Raw genomic sequence first — 24,073 nt, 5'->3', positions numbered from 1 at the left:
GGACACCCCACCCCCACCCCACCCCACACACAACTCCACATTGTCAGTTCATGTCAGTAATAACTGAAGACAAATCTTATTCATGACTGGCAAGAAATATTTAAAGCGCGGTGGTCGTCGCGCAGCGCGTGTTCGAATTTCATGTAAACAAACAATGTATTTTACACGCGTTGTATACGTCGCTATGAGTCCCATATCGAACAGGACGCGGCACGACGACTGTCGCCCTTTAATTGGACGGTACTGGCTAATATTAGTTATAGCTGGCAAGGGAGCTTTAATTGGGCAATGGAGATCAATATTATCTGTAGTGCTCGCTAGAGGATTCTATTTGGACAGAACTGACCAATATCGGGTATAGCCGGCTAGGGGCTTCTTTAATTGGAAAGTACAGATCAGTATTTGATATAACTGGCTAGGGGGGGTTAAATGGACTATGCTGTCAAAATGTCAAGATCTTGCATATTTATCGTATTGGGTCGCTTCTTAGAAAATAAAATAGCTAGATTACATACTAGTTTACTGGTAGTAAGTTTCTTGAAAAAAGTACTCGTTAACTCCATAAATCAGCTAGGGTAGAGATCAGTATAAAAATAGTCATGAAATGTTGGACAGATAAAAAACTAAAGTGAAAATCATCCTCGACTACATTATTTGAGTAGTATTAATCATTGCTGGCTAGGGAGCTTTAATTGGACAGTATTAATCATTGCTGGCTAGGGAGCTTTAATTGGACAGTATTAATCATTGCTGGCTAGGGAGCTTTAATTGGACAGTATTAATCATTGCTGGCTAGGAAGCTTTGAGTGAACAGTGCAGATACAGTGTAGTAAAGTTGGGTTTATCTATTATGAGAGCGGAATCAAATCACATTTGTTTTTGTTTTGTTTTTACGTGTCATTCAAGGACGATGTGACAATTATTACAAAAACATCCACCAGTTGAATATAGCACAAGCCCATTTGACTGTGATTGCGAGAGTATGTTAGGGTTATGAAAATTGCTTCACTTGGAATCTATCTGGTATTGGGCAATTACTGGGTCATCGTTTACCTACGCGATGCTATCTAAGATATAAAATATTAATAACCCAAATGACCCCACCATATACAATGTTTGCCATGAAATTCATCAAGGTCATAAGAGCTCATTGGTATTCATGAATTTGAGCCAAACGTTGGGGTATGATTACTTTTCGAATATCGCGTTTGTACCGAAGATGAGTTGGGACTGTTTTAACTTGCAGTAATTATGAAATGCATGAAATCTTGAGAGGAAGGGCAGAGATCTTATCTGAAACAATTATAAAATGTTCACGGTCCAAGTTTTAATTTGATGTATGACACTTATAATCAATGGTTGATGACATAGAGTTGGTATGAATTCCAGCAATGCGCGTTTGAAATGCGCTGAATTTAGAAAATCAGCCAGCGATTCAAACTGTTATAAATCTAATAACATGTTAGCGTGACAGCCGTATTGTAAATCGGACACTTAAATGTCCCTGAAATGTGACTAAGCCTATCCTGAATTTGTAACATTGAATGTCGAGAGAAAACGGAAACTATCAGTTAGTCCCAACTTCTGTGAAATGACATCTTATTTATTACAACAGTGTGTCGCCTTCTCCTTGAAAACAGAGACGCGGATGAATACCCACCGCGGACACAATAAACTGCCCCCTGAACGTGTGCGCTTCAAGGCGGACGCTTTGAACTGCCATTAAACTGAGAAAAATATGACACGCCACCACTCAGCCAAAAGTGATGTGTCCTGCCGCGTTGCACTGCGCCGGAGTACGTGACCCCCAACAATGCGATTACGGCGCCAACGAACCATTCAATCCTGAAACCATTAAATAAAAAAAATTGGTTAACAAATAACCACTCTCCATGAGTATACTTGGATAATATTCCAGCCACTGATATCGCCATTGAGAACATATCAAATCATAACTACTGTCATTTTTTGTAGTTTCGTTTGTTAAGGCGAAGATAAATGTTTATTTCAGATAGGGCGGATATATACAACGAATTGTCTCCCCTGGTGCGGGTACGTTATGATACATTTCGTTGTCAGTAGTGTTCGAGCCACAACCAACCGTGACGGATGCGTTGAAGTGTGACGTCACTACTAAGCCCTAAATATGCATATGAGGTTGCTGTATATTGGTTGGTGAGCGAGACCAACTGCGGACCGTCGCTGCTAGTAGCGTACGAGTACTGAAGTGCTCGAGAGTAGAGCACAGCGTCTTTTCGAGTGTAGCGAAGTGTGTAGTTCTTTGCGTGGAGTGTCCGTGGACACGTTAATGTCGACGTGCCAATATGTGAACAGTACATGCTTAGTGACTAGGGATCGTTTTCACATTATCTGCTGTCGAGAGATTTATCTCGTACATCCATGGTGAGTTCATAACTTTCGTTGATTTACCTGCTAAGTATAACGTTATTATTGTTGGGTTCGGTTTACGATATACGCGAAGGAGTACGGAATCGTTATCTATGTACCACTCGGTTCTCTCAACCGCATAGTAAACAGCTTTAACTCAAATGCTATTTTAGCGGGTCTTGCTGTGATCGTGTAATTTTAAGGTCGGGTAACATTCCCATGGAGGGGGTTTGGTGACTGTGAAATTATGTTTAAAATGCCGGCACCTGATATTTGTTTGTTCGGAAAATACTGTTGTAAATCTAAATGCAATTTATTGTATAGTTGTCACAGCATCTAGCAGTGCGTTATTACAAAAGTATATCCGGGGACCACTAAAATAGGGTGATATTGGCTATCTCTAATGCACGGCGTGCTTATAACCTCTTTCGTCAATGTTCTTTATAAATAACCATTGCATCACAGACTTCATTATTACTATTTTTACTCATAAACACTTCGGTAACACGAGTGAGTATTATTAATTAATGAGACGCGTATATAAGGTCGGTCAGCTAACAATATCGGAAATTACCAATTTCGCGATTAGTATTTCTCTTTTAATAAAGCATGCGCTTGTGTCTCGGTGGCCATTCGCTCACCAGCTGATGAGTGTGCGAAGCCGCTCCATCGCTATCCGCAAAATCAGCATTAATTGTCATTAACGCGATAATGTGTGCAGATGTTACAGCCTATGGCACAATTACTGCATACGATTGAACTATTACGCAGTTTGGGGTATCGCTCCATTCAATCTGCTGCTTAAATGTTTTAAAGAGCCATACAGTGGAAAAAACAAATCACATTCAAAAGACGCTTACACATAACCCATTACTATTACTACTATCGCTTGCTTTTGACAATTGAGTTCCATTTAATGACTTTTTTTTTCTTTTCTGTACACGGCTATGACATTACTATGACAAGGTGGACTATATATATAGATGGTTACGTCTATTATTTTTAAGTGACCTCTGTTTGTGTGCGCATGCATGCGTGCGTGTCATTCCTGGAGGTCATGACATTATTTATTTATGGGAATAAAATCGCCGCTGTCATTGTCATGTTATTGTAAACATACTTAATATATTTATGTTACGAATTTGCGCGCCTCAAATTAAACCTTGTAACATAACATTTCATCTTTTAATATAATGCCATTAAGATTATTTTTATTTTGAAAACTCATCTTTGTCTTTACTGAGCTATCGAAAAATAATACACGCTATAGACGGTCCAATAGTTAGTAGTAACCGTATTCAGTTAGTAACGTAATTAGTAGTAACCGTATTCAGTTAGTAACGTAATTAGCAGTAACCGTATTCAGTTAGTAACGTAATTAGCAGTAACTGTATTTGACCAGCAACTAATTAACAGTGGTCGTATTCAGTCAGTGACCTAATTAGAAGTAACAACCAGTGGCGTAATTATGGTATTCGTATTAAGTATGTAGTTTACGTAACAGTAATCGTATTCAGCCAGTAAATAACGTAATTAATAAAGGTAGGCCTATTTTGCCAGTAAAGCAATTTATAGTAACTGTATCCAACCAGTGATATTAATAACAGTAACCGTATTCTCCAAGTAACTTGAATAATATTTATTATATGCAGCCGTTAAATCAAATTTATCGTATTCAACATTAACGTAATTAATAGAAACCATATTTTCAACCAGTAATGAAAATAAAATAACTGTGTTCTGACAAGAACGTAGTTACCACTGGACGTAATCAACCAGTAACTTAATTAATAGTAACTGTATTTAGGCAGTCAGTCACGTAATTAATAGTAGCCGTATCAAGTAAACCGAGTAATAGTAACTGCATTCAGCTAGTAACGTATTAGGAGTAACTAAATGTAGTTAGGGGGAATCGCTCCTTTTTGTGGCGGATCCAGCAAAATGTATTGGGGGGGGGTCCAAGCTTCGCTTAAAATTTACGGAGCGTAAATCGCAGAGAAGCTATGCGTAATCCAGATGATGTGAATGATCGTTTGGGGCCACCACCCCCCTCTGGATCCGCCACTGGCTCCATTCGAGCTGCTGCTTAAATGATTTAAAAAGTCATAGCGTAAAAAAAATCACATTTAAAAGCCGTTTACACCTAAAACATTACTAAAACTACTGTCGTTTGCTTTTGACAATGACGTTTTTTTTTTCTCTGTACACAGGTCCACTATATATATACATGGTTAAGTCTATTCTTTTTAAGTGACCTCTGTCTGTCTGTGTGCGCGTGCATGCGTGTGATTCATGAAGGTCATGGCATTATTTATTTATGGGAATAAAATCGCCGTCGTTATTGTCATGTTATTGTAAACACACTTATTAATATGTCCATGTTGCGCGCTTCAAATAAAACTTTGCAATATAACATTTCATCTTTTAATATAATGTCATTAAGATTATTTTTATTTTGAAAACATCACGTTGTCCTTATTGAAGCTATCGACAAAATATGGCCCGCTATAGACGGCTAGTAGTAACCGTATTCAGTTAGTAACGTAATTAGCAGTAACTGTATTTGATCAGTAACGTAATTCATAGTAACCGTATTCAGCCAATTTACTAATTAATAAAAACTGTATTCAGCTAGTGATCTTATTAGAAGTTACAACCAGTGGCTTAATTATGGTATCCGTGTTCAGCATGTAGCATAAATAGTAACCGTATTCAGCCAGTAACGTAACTAATGAAGGTAGTCTTATTTGGTCAGTAAAGCAATTTATAGTAACCGTATCCAACCACTAGTGGTATTAATGGTAACTGTTTTCAGCCAGAGACGTAATTTTATAAGAATCGTATTCTCCAAAAAACGTGAATAACATTTACCGTATGCAGCCGTATTCAACTAGTAACGTAATTAATAGTAACCATATTTTCAACCAGTAAGGAAAATAAAGTAATTGTGTTCAGACAGTAACGTAGATATGACTGACCGTAATCAACCAGTAACTTAATTAATAGTAACTGTAGTCAGTAAGTCACGTAATTAAATGTAGCCAAATTCATTAACAAACTTGAGTAATAGTAACCGCATTCAGTCAATAGCGTAATAGTGGCAATTACATGCAGACAGTGTTCGCACCGGTATTCGTGTGGATCCAGTTAAAGATAGATGGGATTGTCGCTAGTGATATATTCGTATTTTTGTACATGAACATGAGTAATTTTGTACACCCCCGCCCTTTATATATACATATAGACAGTCTCTGCTATTGCTCCATGTGTTCACAGCGCCACTCTGGATGACAAGAGATATTGCTGTATTTAATATAAAACGCGACGTTGGTTTTTTTACGTCACACTGACTCGAGGTACAGCTATAACATACAGGATTACAGAAAAACGCTATCGGCTTTGAATCATCGTTATCCATGGAGTGGTTCCATAGTTACTATCCATGGCAACTAGTGTTGCGCTGCGCAAATAACACTGTACATTTATGGTCACCGTGCGGGTTAGGCACTTAATGGTACTGTGATATTGCATATAAAATATAGCCCGGAAATATCCATTGTAATATTGGTATCCATGTTAATGAAACAAATCTAAAACAAACAATAGTAATAAAAATAATTTGGGAAGGTTTGCTTTTTAATTGTTTGTTAATTAATTTTGACTGACTGAATGTGTTTGATTATTTCTGCATCCAAATGCGTTTTTTTTTTTTTTTTGTAATTTAGTCTGGGCGATGCCTCTGTTATATAATTCTACCAAGAAATAACTATGCTCGGGCTATTATGTGGTTATGTCATTCGTGTCCATCGATTGCAATTACTAAAGCTGGATTAGATTGGAAGAATAAACGCGGCCATTAAAAAAACAACGTGATTTTTATTTTGTTTGAAATAGGTCCGAATTCTGGTTTTGAAAAGAGTTCGAATGATCCACTCGACAGAGCATCCATTGTGGCGCCCCAGTACCTGCTGTGACGTCATGTGGCGGTAGCAATAGAATAACAATGTATTTTTTTTATTGTGCTTTCTTGTAGATATATTATCAAGAGCGACCAGAGAAAGAATCGTCACTCTTGTTAATGCTCTACGATGGAGTGGTTGCCGGAACTAAATACCAGTAATGGATTCGCCGAAATAGACATGCTATCGAGTAGGCACACTACTGACATCGCTAACGCAATCACGGAAATAAATGGTAGTTTAATCCCGAGTGGGAGTCACGTGGTTTACAGTAGCGTTGAACCGGAATTAGGAAATGTGTTCACGATGTACCAAACAACGGTGCCCAATACCACGATTGGGTTGGACGAGATCCCGGCTTTGCCGCCAACTCTGTTTATTGTCCTATCTACGCTTGCACTTAGCATGGTCGTAATATTGACTATTGTTGGGAACGTACTGGTTTTATTAGCTGTGGCAATGGAACGATCTCTCCGATCTGTCACCCATTATTTTATCGTTAACTTAGCAGTTGCCGATCTGTTGCTTGGGACAACAGTTTTACCATTCTCAGCAACCTATGAAATAATACCGTATTGGCCGTTTGGACCCGCTTTCTGCGATGTATGGGCGGCGGTAGATGTACTGTGTTGCACTGCCTCTATCAACAGTCTGTGTGTGATCAGCATAGATCGATATATTGGGGTGACACGTCCGCTGCAGCATAATATGATAATGACGAAAAAACGAGCTGCCATAGTAATGGCACTGGTTTGGATCTTTTCCGTAGCTATATCGGCCGGACCTTTATTTGGTTGGAGACCCCCTACAAAGGATCCTAATATATGTCCTCTCACAGACTCACTCGACTATGTTTTGTTCTCAGTTGCTGGGTCATTCTACATTCCATTGATAATTATATTGGTCCTCTACTACCGCATTTACAGGGAAGCCATTATTCAGACCCGGAGTCTCATGGCAGGAGAGAAAAGCACCGGGAAAGGTAAAAATGACATAACGCTGAGAATTCACACCGCCCAGCCAAGAACAATAAACAATGCTAGGAAGTTTGGTAAGACCCAAGAAAACAGCTCTCTAGTGTTGAGAAATAGGAGCAAGTCGCAGACTACAGGTCTCACTCAGAAACTACAGCGGTTTAATAAGGAGAAAAAGGCGGCAAAAACGTTAGGAATTGTGGTCGGAGTATTCATCGTCTGCTGGCTTCCATTTTTTATGCTACTGCCAATCAGTAAGTGGGTTTATTTATTTATGTATGTATTCAACTATGATATCAATGTGTATAATCTACAATTTCCCGCCAACGCAGCCAGGAGCGTATTTACCCATTAATTTGCAATGAGATACTGTAAAATGACTAATTTTCACTGGGTTTAAATTTCACTGATTTACCATTCCAAACATATTCAGTGGGTTTTGAATTCACGGTTTTATCATTTAGACAATGTGTTCTATGCTAAATTTTACATATTCACTGGGTTTTAATTTAGCGCATTTTCCAGTCAGCGAAATAAGCCAAATTAAAACCCAGTGAATAATTAACCCCTTTACAGTAGATGGAACAGATAATGTACCAAACAAACAAACATACATACATGCAAACAAACATACAGAATCACATACAATTATACATACAAAGACAACAATAGTCGGTAGTGTTGTTTTTATCAAGCCACAGCTTTTTCTCACTAATCGTGATCGAGCACCTAATTTGTCTTCGTTCAAAAACAATGACTTTCCCCTCCCCGTCATAAAAAATACACAGATGCCGCATCAAATAATCGCGTTGTCCATATATTAAGGCACGTTTTAGTGTTCACCGTGTTCTACATCAACGCAACTACAAAAGAATCGGTGGGGGAATGATGTATATTTATACTGTTGAGGTGTTGAGGGACTGTGATTTAGGAATACGATACAAAGCTGTCGCAGTGCCAATTATGTAGAGAGTCGCATCATATACTAATCGTGCTTTTGACTCTAAAAAAGCAAATACTGACAATCCTATACAGCGAATGTTAAACATAGCATACTAGTATCTTCCAAACTGTATTAAACATAGCTGTTTTGTGTTTTCAGCTGGTTGGATCTTGTTGCATTGATTTATATTTACATTCAGCGTTAATTCGTGAGCTCGGTCCTATTATTTGGTAAATCCTGGCAATATGTTGGCTTATACACAATGACGCCAGGTCCCAATTTTTTTTTTTTATTTTCCGACAAATTTGAATTGTTTGATCATGAGCCCGGGCACGCGTCCGGTGGCGAAATAGCTTACGACTGCGTTCTTCAAACTTGTCTAGAGACGGAAGAATTCTCGAATAATGAAATACTCGTATAATTCGCTCCATGCAAAATATGCAATACTTGAGTTTCAGTCGTTGGGATAAAAACGCCATCTTTTAATAAACTCCAGTCGCGTGTTCTACAGGTGCGCTGAACAGTGCTTGAATTGAACAAAAGACTTACTAGTGTATTTTGTGTTTACATTTCTATGTCACTGTATTTCTGATTACATAGATTATGAGGAGAACAAAGGTGTCATCACGTGCCGGGTTCACATATGTGCCTTGTGACCCTTTACGCCGACGTAACTTACGTCGACGTAAGAGAAAACCAGATGCGAACACTTCACGTATCGGCGTAAAGGGGGTTTAATAAGGTTAAGTTAAACATTGCCTATCTACGAGTCAGTGCCACTGGCCTCCATTTTCACACCCCTTGTAGAGTACGGTAGAGCATGGAACTACAAACAATGTTTGTAGTTTGTAGTTCCATGGGTAGAGTGAGTTTGTGTGTGGGGTAGTGAACACAGCATCATGAGACACTTATCTTTTCAATTGCCAGGCGCAACTTAAGCCGCCGTAACTTTTTCTACTGGAATCACGGTATTCACAGTTTGTTTTATCATAAACCTTAGAAAACATCTTTTCTAAGGTCTACGGGTTTTATCTACTTGTTGGCATACGCTTATAATACAGTGTTCACATGTGCAGTAAAACATGTACAGGGTTCGATCCAGAGTTAATTTTAACCAATGTTGAAAAACAGATGTCACCCGGGGTAGTTTAGCTCGGAGTCAGAGGATTGGTCTCGACCCAAAGTTCCGTACTCAACTGAGATGAGACACGTGTGAACAAAGTCTCGGGGTTAAAACAACGCCCTCTTGCACCAACCCAATAGGAGGGATATGTTAGATCAGTAAGCAGGTTTAGCCCAATGATAAGAAATATTTACAGTGGGAGCTAGCCCTCTGTTTGTCAGCACAGAGTAAATCATAATATCAAGCTATGGGTTCGTCTTCATGTTCTTATGTGCTGGCATAATATAGGACACAGAAACTATAAATATCTTTAAAATGGATTCTGCGCACCATCATGAGTAGGATTTTTAGAAACACTGCTCGTAGGTAGTTTCAAAAGCAGGCAGTGTTTACACCTCCATTGTTTCGATGTCGCCCACGAACTTCACGTGACGCATCGTCCAAAAACAGCTTCTGTTGTTAAAATGACTGTTATATATCCCTCGCGATTATCTAAACTTTACATCAAAACCCGTAAAATCGTTTTTGTAGACAACATACATGCACGCACCTTACATTCTGAGAATTAACCAGTACTAGGTTGTTGAATACATAAATAATATCCAGAGAAAAATCCGCACGGACACTTATATGTAAGGGTTGGAACTCATAATGCTACGTCATACGGCAACCGAATACACGATGCATCAATTCGCACTGAAACACTAATATGCGGTTACCTTGACAATCCGTCCGACGTGTGCTGGTATATTACGTAACTGCCGCAGCTAACATTACACATCCAGATGCTCATCAATTTGTTATTAAATTCAATTCAAAAAACTATGCGATGAATGAGCATTGCTGCAGCACATTCTGAATTTTGCGCATTTTGAATTTTTCTCGCATGAAAGCACAGATTATTCCAGCTGGCAGTCACAAGATATATAAAGTCGTACTACGTTTATGGAAACGCGAAAAAAACCTCCCAAAAATTCGGTTCCAGAAAACGACCAAGTGGGCATCACTCATATCACGCGTTCCTCTGAAATGTACAGTTTGTGTCTAGGAAGCTGGAATATGAAATATACATAGAATTGTATATTGTAAATTCTTTCGAAATAGCAATGTACTATATCAAATAGATAAAGGTGACACAATGAGGATTCATAAATCCCCACAAATTATTTCTGACTGGTGCCTGGTTTCTACTCTTTTTAACAACCAATCAGTTGATCAATACTGATATATCGTTACTCACAACAAAATGTGAGTTTATTACTTCGCAATAATCTTTGACTCGACACGCTGGGCATCTACGATTGAATGCGGCACTGTCGGCACCAATCAAAACCGGGTGCATCAGGGATGTGTTCTCGCATTACGATCGACGCGCCCACTGTGAATAGTTCCAATCATCAATGAATACTTAACACAATTTCAATTTAAGAAACCATGTTGGTATGAATGTCGATGAAATGAAACATATGCGCGTCTGCTCATGCGTACTTAGTAACACTATTTGTGAAAAAGTGAAAAAATTCCATCACGATAATAGAATTGCTGTTTTTATTTTCTGACGGTAGCACATTCCCACCATAAGTTGTGACAACATTCGATTTAAAATTCATTCTCGTGGCTATAAATACCTCAATCGGTATCGTTTCATAATTCAATCCACGTAACATCGACTGTGTTTTAATAAGGGATATATCGTCACCCTTATTGAGTTACATGAAATCACGGAGTTGTATTCATATGCATATTTATTAATTTTAGATACTTGGGCTATGCATCTATGTTATCTAGATGCTTTGCAGAAACAAAACAGAAACACAAATCTCCCAAACTAAATACGACAGCGGAGTACGGGAGCTGCCACTGTCTGTGTCTGAGTTTTGCGCCAATTAGTGTAATCTTATTTTATACCGACATCACGTGAAAGATGATTTAATTGTCTGTCGCGGATCAGAACCTAATCATCTTCCAGCCACTTACTGACGTGTTGATATTTAGCATATATTTTGAATGAAATGTGACGTTAAGGAGTTGGCCAATAGAAATGTTTTGTTGTTTGCTGGATGGGGAGGGGGGTCATTCATTCTACACATATGACTTATAAACACGTTTGAAAGTGAAAAGCTGACATTAAACAATAACATCTTCCTGAAATAGTCGCAATTCAAAATAAGCAAAGAAGAAAATACACACTTATTTTTTTATTACCACCACCCTCCCGGAGTTTTTCCAATGCTCAACACTAATTCTTTGTCTACGGTCTCCCGCTGCTGTGTGAAATGTCAAATTAATATTAAGAGTCAAAATACGGGCGATGTTCTAAATAATTTTCGAGTCCCACACTATACAGCTTGGCTTATAAGGAATGCTTCAATCTAGCTCAAGGTGTTGCGTTGGTTTATCTTTAATACACTACGAGTTATTGCATACGATATGATAGTGTTGCTTCAGTACGGCTGGGATACACGTAGTTATGCGACTGCGATTCAATATCGATTACGGCCACTTTACGTGCGTTGTATGTGTTCTTGGTTATTACGCAATTTAATTTAAATTCCTGATAAAAAATAAAACAAGCACACATACTTGACCCCTTATGTCGCCAGTAATAGAACCTGTAATATTAGATATTACTAAATACTTGATTTCATATAGACAGGCGGCATACTGTTCGTATCGATGCTAAATAGTCTTATTTGCTTATGACGTCATCGATGTCTCATATAGACTAATCTCCTTATGGCTACTTAGCTTCTATCCCAGGTAAGACTGAATACCCGGGTTACGTATATACATGCCGGAACGTGTATAGTGTAGCTTTGATTTCTTATAGAGATTTCGACTTCTGTATACTGTATGTACCGATGTGACATGCACCCTCTCCGTTCATTGTTCATTGTCTGAAACGTTCCAAACTTGTTTGACGATAAAATACACCGACAATAATTAAATATTACTCAGGAAACGGAGATATCATGGAAAAAATAAATAATCAATTTGTTTTAGAACGAGAATATTGGTTGCATGAAATATTATCTTCGTCTATTAAAATGTGTGTCTTAATCGGTTTTATGTGTACGTGCTTTGGTGCAAACAAGTTTTTGTATTATGTTCACTCCATGCCATCTTGCTTATGTCGCTCCAAACCTTCCACGGTACAATCCGTTTCATTGGTCCCATCAAACATGGAGGAGACACGCTGATTGGCACACTTGCAATCCGTTAAAGAACAGCGGATGTAACCATGACATCCCAAAGAAGAGGGCGTATTCCACGACGATCGATGTGTTGCTGGTGGTCGTATTTTGAGTTTACAGCCACCTCTAGTGCGATCACTGGCTATGTAATTGATTTAATTATATAGTCATTGTTGTTAATGTATTTTGTGTTTCGGAGGGGCGATGAACCGAAACAAGACGAGGTGAATCGTAGCCTCTGGGGCGTGTTAGTATTGAAGGCTGAATAGAGGTGTTACGAGTAATCAGTGTTTTCTGCAGGTGTTCTGAACAATTATATGAAAGAAATGGGAATAAAAGGTACAGGAAAATAATGGTAAGTTACTCATACATTACCCACACTTTATTATACGATACTAAGTACAAGGCCCGTTCTCTAACCCTTCATTTCACGATACTTAGCAACGTACCAACATTTCATGTGCCACCAGAAGCGTACTTTTTAAATTCTATTTCAGTCTGTCACTAGAATCAGTATAATCTGACATGACCGGTTCACTCAATGACCCGATTTACTGGAAGGACCATACGTTGCTATGGCTACTGATGTATGGGAGCTTTGTATGCTGTGAATTCGCTGAGGCACTCTAGATCTGTTCGCCCAGTGCAGTAAAACACCGTGAAAATAACTACTGCATGTCTAGTACAAGGCACGACAGAAATTGTTGACCAACCGTCACTCAGATTTGCATTGTCGAAAAGAAAGATTAAAAAAGTATCTTATGCCCTTCCCAAAGGCGTTCATTTGAGCGTATTCCCGTTACCCTCGGGTCAATGACGGTTTAATCATGACGCACACAACTTGTCGCTATTTATTTTAAAATATTCTTATAAAAGTGTTTATTAAATAATTAACAATGATATCAATGTAGTTGGGACACCAGCCATTATGATCGATCGAACAGTCTCGGTGTACCTAGGGTTACAAAAACCGAAGTGTACCAAAATCGGCAAGCTCACGTTGATACGGCGCCAACATTTATTACGTTAGTCACACATACACTGATACAAGTTCCGCAATCGTTACGTTATCTACAGATACATGTCTACATTCGTTACGTTAGCCAAGTGTACAATGATACATGGCAAACGGCCATTACGTTAGTCAAGTGTACAAGGATACATGGTAAACGGCCATTACGTTAGTCAAGGGTACAATGATACATGATAAACGGCCATTACGTTAGTCAAGTGTACAGTAATGTATGGCCAACAGTCGTTACGTTAGCCAAATGTACAGTGATATAATGTAAACGGCCATTACGTTAGTCAAGTGTACAGTGATGTATGGCCAACAGTCGTTACGTTAGCCAAATGTACAGTGATATAATGTAAACGGCCATTACGTTAGTCAAGTGTACAATGATACATGGTAAACGGTCATTACGTTAGTCAAGTGTACAATGATACATGGTAAACGGTCATTACGTTAGTCAAGTGTACAATGATACATGGTAAACGACCATTACGTTAGTCAAGTGTACAATGATACATGGTAAACGGCCATTACGTTAGTTAAGTGTACAGTGATGTATGGCCAACAGTCGTTACGTTAGCCAAATGTACAGTGATATAATGTAAACGGCCATTACGTTAGTCAAGTGTACAGTGATGTGTGGCCAACAGTCGTTACGTTAGCCAAATGTACAGTGATATAATGTAAACGGCCATTACATTAGTCAGGTGTACAGTGATGTATGGCCAACAGTCGTTACGTTAGCAAAATGTACAATATAATGTAAATGGCCATTACGTTAGTCAAGTGTACAATGATACATGGTAAATGGCCAGTATGTTAGCCGAGTGTACAATGATACATGGCAAACGGCCATTACGTTAGCCAAGTGTACAATGATACATGGTAAATGGCCATTATGTTAGCCGAGTGTACAATGATACATGGTATACGGCCATTACATTAGCCAAGTGTACAATGATACATGGTAAATGGCCATTATGTTAGCCGAGTGTACAATGATACATGGTAAACGGTCATTACGTTAGTCAAGTGTACAATGATACATGGTAAACGGTCATTACGTTAGCCAAGTGTACAATGATACATGGTAAACGGCCATTACGTTAGCCAAGTGTACAATGATACATAGTAAACGGTCATTACGTTAGTCAAGTGTACAATGATACATGGTAAACGGTCATTACGTTAGTCAAGTGTACAATGATACATGGTAAACGGCCATTGCATTAGCCAAGTGTACAATGATACATGGTAAACGGTCATTACGTTAGTCAAGTGTACAATGATACATGGTAAACGGCCAGTACGTTAGCCAAGTGTACAATGACACATGGTAAACGGCCATTACGTTAGTCGAGTGTACAATGATACATGGTAAACGGCCATTACGTTAGCCAAGTGTACAATGATACATGGTAAACGGCCATTACGTTAGTCAAGTGTACAATGATACATGGTAATCGGTCATTACGTTAGTCAAGTGTACAATGTTACATGGTAAACGGCCATTACGTTAACCAAGTGTACAATGCTACATGGTAAACGGCCATTACTTTATCCAAGTGTACAATGATACATGGTAAACGGCCATTACGTTAGTCAAGTGTACAATGATACATGGTAAACGGCCAGTACGTTAGCCAAGTGTACAATGACACATGGTAAACGGCCATTACGTTAGTCGAGTGTACAATGATACATGGTAAACGGCCATTACGTTAGCCAAGTGTACAATGATACATGGTAAACGGCCATTACGTTAGTCAAGTGTACAATGAAGCATGGTAAACGGCCATTAAGTTAGCCAAGTGTACAATGATACATGGTAAACGGCCATTAAGTTAGCCAAGTGGAAAATGATAATGGTAAACGGCCATTACGTTAGCCAAGTGTACAATGATACATGGTGAACGGCCATTACATTAGTCAAGTGTACAATGATACATGGTAAACGGCCATTACTTTATCCAAGTGTACAGTGATACATGGTGAACGGCCATTACATTAGTCAAGTGTACAATGATACATGGTAAACGGCCATTACGTTAGCCAAGTGTACAATGATACATGGTAAACGGCCATTACATTAGTCAAGTGTACAATGATACATGGTAAACGGCCATTACTTTATCCAAGTGTACAATGATATATGGTAAACGGCCATTACGTTAGTCAAGTGTACAATGATGCATGGTAAACGGCCATGACATTAGCCAAGTGTACAATGATACATGGTAAACTGCCATTACGTTAGCCAAGTGTACAATGATACATGGTGAACGGCCATTACATTAGCAAAGTGTACAATGATACATGGTAAACGGTCATTACGTTAGCCAAGTGTACATTGATACATGGTAAAAGGCCATTACGTTAGCCAAGTGTACAATGATACATGGTAAACGGCCATTACGTTATCCAAGTGTACAGTAATACATGGAAAATGGCCATTATGTTAGCCAAGTGTACAATGATACATGGTAAACGGCCATTACGTTAGCCAAGTGTACAATGATACAAGGTAAACGGCCAGTACGTTATCCAAGTATACAATGATACATGGTAAACGGCCATTACGTTATCCAAGTGTACAGTAATACATGGTAAACGGCCATTACGTTAGCCATGTGTACAATGATACATGGTAAACGGCCATTACGTTAGCCAAGTGTACAATGATACATGGTAAACGGCCAGTACGTTATCCAAGTATACAATGATACATGGTAAACGGCCATTACGTTAGCCAGGTGTACAGTGATGTATGGCCAACATTCGATACGTTAGCCAAGTGTACAGTGAAGTATGACCAACAGTCGTTACAATAGCCAAGTGTACAGTGATACATTGCCAACAGTCGTTACGTTAGCCAAGTGTAAATTGATACATGGTAAACGGCCAGTACGTTATCCAAGTATACAATGATACATGGTAAACGTCCAGTACGTTATCCAAGTATACAATGATACATGGTAAACGGCCATTACGTTATCCAAGTGTACAGTAATACATGGTAAAACGCCATTATGTTAGCCAAGTGTACAATGATACATAGTAATAGGCCATTACGTTATCCAAGTGTACAATGATACATGGTAAACGGCCATTACATTAGCCAGGTGTACAGTGATGTATGGCCAACATTCGATACGTTAGCCAAGTGTACATTGATGTATGGCCAACAGTCGCTACAATAGCCAAGTGTACAGTGATACATTGCCAACAGTCGTTACGTTAGCCAAAAGTACAGTGATACATTGCCAACACTCGTTACGTTAGCCAAGTGTACAATGATACATGGTAAACGGACATTAAGTTATTCAAGTGTACAATGATACATGGTAAACGGCCATTACATTAGCCAAGTGTACAATGATACATGGTAAACGGTCATTACGTTAGTCAAGTGTACAATGATACATGGTACACGGCCAGTACGTTAGCCAAGTGTACAATGACACATGGTAAACGGCCATTACGTTAGTCCAGTGTACAATGATACATGGTAAATGGCCATTACGTTAGCCAAGTGTACAATGATACATGGTAAACGGCCATTACGTTAGTCAAGTGTACAATGATACATGGTAATCGGTCATTACGTTAGTCAAGTGTACAATGTTACATGGTAAACGGCCATTACGTTAACCAAGTGTACAATGCTACATCGTAAACGGCCATTACTTTATCCAAGTGTACAATGATACATGGTAAACGGCCATTACGTTAGTCAAGTGTACAATGATACATGGTAAACGGTCATTACTTTATCCAAGTGTACAATGATACATGGTAAACAGCCATTACGTTAGTCAAGTGTACAATGAAGCATGGTAAACGGCCATTAAGTTAGCCAAGTGTACAATGATACATGGTAAACGGCCATTAAGTTAGCCAAGTGTACAATGATACATGGTAAACGGCCATTACGTTAGCCAAGTGTACAATGATACATGGTAAACGGCCATTACTTTATCCAAGTGTACAGTGATACATGGTAAACGGCCATTACATTAGTCAAGTGTACAATGATACATGGTAAACGGCCATTACTTTATCCAAGTGTACAATGATACATGGTAAACGGCCATTACGTTAGCCAAGTGTACAATGATACATGGTGAACGGCCATTACATTAGCAAAGTGTACAATGATACATGGTAAACGGTCATTACGTTAGCCAAGTGTACATTGATACATGGTAAAAGGCCATTACATTAGCCAAGTGTACAATGATACATGGTAAACGGTCATTATGTTAGTCAAGTGTACAATGATACATGGTACACGGCCAGTACGTTAGCCAAGTGTACAATGACACATGGTAAACGGCCAGTACGTTAGTCAAGTGTACAATGATACATGGTAAACGGTCATTACTTTATCCAAGTGTACAATGATACATGGTAAACAGCCATTACGTTAGTCAAGTGTACAATGAAGCATGGTAAACGGCCATTAAGTTAGCCAAGTGTACAATGATACATGGTAAACGGCCATTAAGTTTGCCAAGTGTACAATGATACATGGTAAACGGCCATTACGTTAGCCAAGTGTACAATGATACATGGTGAACGGCCATAACATTAGTCAAGTGTACAATGATACATGGTAAACGGCCATTACTTTATCCAAGTGTACAATGATACATGGTGAACGGCCATTACATTAGTCAAGTGTACAATGATACATGGTAAACGGCCATTACGTTAGCCAAGTGTACAGTGATACATGGTAAACGGCCATTACATTAGTCAAGTGTACAATGATACATGGTAAACGGCCATTACTTTATCCAAGTGTACAATGATATATGGTAAACGGCCATTACGTTAGTCAAGTGTACAATGATGAATGGTAAACGGCCATTACGTTAGCCAAGTGTACAATGATACATGGTAAACGGCCATTACGTTAGCCAAGTGTACAATGATACATGGTGAACGGCCATTACATTAGCAAAGTGTACAATGATACATGGTAAACGGTCATTACGTTAGCCAAGTGTACATTGATACATGGTAAAAGGCCATTACGTTAGACAAGTGTACAATGATACATGGTAAACGGCCATTACGTTAGCCAAGTGTACAATGATACATGGTAAACGGCCAGTACGTTATCCAAGTATACAATGATACATGGTAAACGGCCATTACGTTATCCAAGTGTACAGTAATACATGGTAAAAGGCCATTATGTTAGCCAAGTGTACAATGATACATGGTAAACGGCCATTACGTTAGCCAAGTATACAATGATACATAGTAAACGGCCAGTACGTTATCCAAATATACAATGATACATGGTAAACGGCCATTACGTTATCCAAGTGTACAGTAATACATGGTAAACGGCCATTACGTTAGCCATGTGTACAATGATACATGGTAAACGGCCATTACGTTAGCCAAGTGTACAATGATACATGGTAAACGGCCAGTACGTTATCCAAGTATACAATGATACATGGTAAACGGCCATTACGTTAGCCAGGTGTACAGTGATGTATGGCCAACATTCGATACGTTAGCCAAGTGTACAGTGAAGTATGACCAACAGTCGTTACAATAGCCAAGTGTACAGTGATACATTGCCAACAGTCGTTACGTTAGCCAAGTGTAAATTGATACATGGTAAACGGCCATTACGTTATCCAAGTGTACAGTAATACATGGTAAAAGGCCATTATGTTAGCCATGTGTACAATGATACATGGTAAACGGCCATTACGTTAGCCAAGTGTACAATGATACATGGTAAACGGCCAGTACGTTATCCAAGTATACAATGATATATGGTAAACGGCCATTACGTTAGTCAAGTGTACAATGATGAATGGTAAACGGCCATTACGTTAGCCAAGTGTACAGTAATACATGGTAAACGGCCATTACGTTAGCCATGTGTACAATGATACATGGTAAACGGCCATTACGTTAGCCAAGTGTACAATGATACATGGTAAACGGCCATTACGTTAGCCATGTGTACAATGATACATGGCAAACGGCCATTACGTTAGCCAAGTGTACAACGATACATGGTAAATGGCCATTATGTTAGCCGAGTGTACAATGATACATGGTAAACGGCCATTACATTAGCCAAGTGTACAATGATACATGGTAAATGGCCATTATGTTAGCCGAGTGTACAATGATACATGGTAAACGGTCATTACGTTAGTCAAGTGTACAATGATACATGGTAAACGGTCATTACGTTAGCCAAGTGTACAATGATACATGGTAAACGGCCATTACGTTAGCCAAGTGTACAATGATACATGGTAAACGGTCATTACGTTAGTCAAGTGTACAATGATACATGGTAAACGGTCATTACGTTAGTCAAGTGTACAATGATACATGGTAAACGGCCATTGCATTAGCCAAGTGTACAATGATACATGGTAAACGGTCATTACGTTAGTCAAGTGTACAATGATACATGGTAAACGGCCAGTACGTTAGCCAAGTGTACAATGACACATGGTAAACGGCCATTACGTTAGTCGAGTGTACAATGATACATGGTAAACGGCCATTACGTTAGCCAAGTGTACAATGATACATGGTAAACGGCCATTACGTTAGTCAAGTGTACAATGATACATGGTAATCGGTCATTACGTTAGTCAAGTGTACAATGTTACATGGTAAACGGCCATTACGTTAACCAAGTGTACAATGCTACATGGTAAACGGCCATTACTTTATCCAAGTGTACAATGATACATGGTAAACGGCCATTACGTTAGTCAAGTGTACAATGATACATGGTAAACGGCCAGTACGTTAGCCAAGTGTACAATGACACATGGTAAACGGCCATTACGTTAGTCGAGTGTACAATGATACATGGTAAACGGCCATTACGTTAGCCAAGTGTACAATGATACATGGTAAACGGCCATTACGTTAGTCAAGTGTACAATGAAGCATGGTAAACGGCCATTAAGTTAGCCAAGTGTACAATGATACATGGTAAACGGCCATTAAGTTAGCCAAGTGGAAAATGATAATGGTAAACGGCCATTACGTTAGCCAAGTGTACAATGATACATGGTGAACGGCCATTACATTAGTCAAGTGTACAATGATACATGGTAAACGGCCATTACTTTATCCAAGTGTACAGTGATACATGGTGAACGGCCATTACATTAGTCAAGTGTACAATGATACATGGTAAACGGCCATTACGTTAGCCAAGTGTACAATGATACATGGTAAACGGCCATTACATTAGTCAAGTGTACAATGATACATGGTAAACGGCCATTACTTTATCCAAGTGTACAATGATATATGGTAAACGGCCATTACGTTAGTCAAGTGTACAATGATGCATGGTAAACGGCCATGACATTAGCCAAGTGTACAATGATACATGGTAAACTGCCATTACGTTAGCCAAGTGTACAATGATACATGGTGAACGGCCATTACATTAGCAAAGTGTACAATGATACATGGTAAACGGTCATTACGTTAGCCAAGTGTACATTGATACATGGTAAAAGGCCATTACGTTAGCCAAGTGTACAATGATACATGGTAAACGGCCATTACGTTATCCAAGTGTACAGTAATACATGGAAAATGGCCATTATGTTAGCCAAGTGTACAATGATACATGGTAAACGGCCATTACGTTAGCCAAGTGTACAATGATACAAGGTAAACGGCCATTACGTTATCCAAGTGTACAGTAATACATGGTAAACGGCCATTACGTTAGCCATGTGTACAATGATACATGGTAAACGGCCATTACGTTAGCCAAGTGTACAATGATACATGGTAAACGGCCAGTACGTTATCCAAGTATACAATGATACATGGTAAACGGCCATTACGTTAGCCAGGTGTACAGTGATGTATGGCCAACATTCGATACGTTAGCCAAGTGTACAGTGAAGTATGACCAACAGTCGTTACAATAGCCAAGTGTACAGTGATACATTGCCAACAGTCGTTACGTTAGCCAAGTGTAAATTGATACATGGTAAACGGCCAGTACGTTATCCAAGTATACAATGATACATGGTAAACGTCCAGTACGTTATCCAAGTATACAATGATACATGGTAAACGGCCATTACGTTATCCAAGTGTACAGTAATACATGGTAAAAGGCCATTATGTTAGCCAAGTGTACAATGATACATAGTAATAGGCCATTACGTTATCCAAGTATACAATGATACATGGTAAACGGCCAGTACGTTATCCAAGTATACAATGACACATGGTAAACGGCCATTACGTTAGCCAGGTGTACAGTAATACATGGTAAAAGGCCATTATGTTAGCCATGTGTACAATGATACATGGTAAACGGCCATTACGTTAGCCAAGTGTACAATGATACATGGTAAACGGCCAGTACGTTATCCAAGTATACAATGATACATGGTAAACGGCCATTACGTTAGCCAGGTGTACAGTGATGTATGGCCAACATTCGATACGTTAGCCAAGTGTACAGTGAAGTATGACCAACAGTCGTTACAATAGCCAAGTGTACAGTGATACATTGCCAACAGTCGTTACGTTAGCCAAGTGTAAATTGATACATGGTAAACGGCCATTACGTTATCCAAGTGTACAGTAATACATGGTAAAAGGCCATTATGTTAGCCATGTGTACAATGATACATGGTAAACGGCCATTACGTTAGCCAAGTGTACAATGATACATGGTAAACGGCCAGTACGTTATCCAAGTATACAATGATACATGGTAAACGGCCATTACGTTATCCAAGTGTACAGTAATACATGGTAAACGGCCATTACGTTAGCCATGTGTACAATGATACATGGTAAACGGCCATTACGTTAGCCAAGTGTACAATGATACATGGTAAACGGCCATTACGTTAGCCATGTGTACAATGATACATGGCAAACGGCCATTACGTTAGCCAAGTGTACAACGATACATGGTAAATGGCCATTATGTTAGCCGAGTGTACAATGATACATGGTAAACGGCCATTACATTAGCCAAGTGTACAATGATACATGGTAAATGGCCATTATGTTAGCCGAGTGTACAATGATACATGGTAAACGGTCATTACGTTAGTCAAGTGTACAATGATACATGGTAAACGGTCATTACGTTAGCCAAGTGTACAATGATACATGGTAAACGGCCATTACGTTAGCCAAGTGTACAATGATACATGGTAAACGGTCATTACGTTAGTCAAGTGTACAATGATACATGGTAAACGGTCATTACGTTAGTCAAGTGTACAATGATACATGGTAAACGGCCATTGCATTAGCCAAGTGTACAATGATACATGGTAAACGGTCATTACGTTAGTCAAGTGTACAATGATACATGGTAAACGGCCAGTACGTTAGCCAAGTGTACAATGACACATGGTAAACGGCCATTACGTTAGTCGAGTGTACAATGATACATGGTAAACGGCCATTACGTTAGCCAAGTGTACAATGATACATGGTAAACGGCCATTACGTTAGTCAAGTGTACAATGATACATGGTAATCGGTCATTACGTTAGTCAAGTGTACAATGTTACATGGTAAACGGCCATTACGTTAACCAAGTGTACAATGCTACATGGTAAACGGCCATTACTTTATCCAAGTGTACAATGATACATGGTAAACGGCCATTACGTTAGTCAAGTGTACAATGATACATGGTAAACGGCCAGTACGTTAGCCAAGTGTACAATGACACATGGTAAACGGCCATTACGTTAGTCGAGTGTACAATGATACATGGTAAACGGCCATTACGTTAGCCAAGTGTACAATGATACATGGTAAACGGCCATTACGTTAGTCAAGTGTACAATGAAGCATGGTAAACGGCCATTAAGTTAGCCAAGTGTACAATGATACATGGTAAACGGCCATTAAGTTAGCCAAGTGGAAAATGATAATGGTAAACGGCCATTACGTTAGCCAAGTGTACAATGATACATGGTGAACGGCCATTACATTAGTCAAGTGTACAATGATACATGGTAAACGGCCATTACTTTATCCAAGTGTACAGTGATACATGGTGAACGGCCATTACATTAGTCAAGTGTACAATGATACATGGTAAACGGCCATTACGTTAGCCAAGTGTACAATGATACATGGTAAACGGCCATTACATTAGTCAAGTGTACAATGATACATGGTAAACGGCCATTACTTTATCCAAGTGTACAATGATATATGGTAAACGGCCATTACGTTAGTCAAGTGTACAATGATGCATGGTAAACGGCCATGACATTAGCCAAGTGTACAATGATACATGGTAAACTGCCATTACGTTAGCCAAGTGTACAATGATACATGGTGAACGGCCATTACATTAGCAAAGTGTACAATGATACATGGTAAACGGTCATTACGTTAGCCAAGTGTACATTGATACATGGTAAAAGGCCATTACGTTAGCCAAGTGTACAATGATACATGG

General features: G+C 39.1%; 1 protein-coding gene across 2 annotated transcripts in view; it reads left to right on the top strand.

Moving 5' to 3' along the window:
• LOC100368723 (uncharacterized) overlaps positions 1-24,073 on the top strand; it is an 83,935-nt gene that overhangs the window by 17,544 nt on the left and 42,318 nt on the right. The window contains exons 1-2 of one of the 2 annotated variants that reach the window (XM_085504408.1): positions 2,193-2,403; positions 6,422-7,575. In XM_085504408.1, coding sequence (XP_085360534.1) covers positions 6,477-7,575 — 1,099 coding nt within the window. In that variant the 5' untranslated portion in view covers positions 2,193-2,403; positions 6,422-6,476. Of the gene's footprint in view, positions 1-2,192; positions 2,404-6,421; positions 7,576-24,073 lie in introns of those variants that run through there. The other variant, XM_078008508.2, reaches the window with a different exon arrangement.

Source organism: Saccoglossus kowalevskii, chromosome 10 (assembly GCF_978046115.1).
Source record: "Saccoglossus kowalevskii chromosome 10, keSacKowa6.1, whole genome shotgun sequence".
In the NCBI taxonomy this organism is placed as follows: Eukaryota; Metazoa; Hemichordata; class Enteropneusta; family Harrimaniidae; genus Saccoglossus; species Saccoglossus kowalevskii.
The sequence above is the reverse complement of the archived record's forward strand: the minus strand, read 5'-3'. Positions and strand labels throughout refer to the sequence as shown.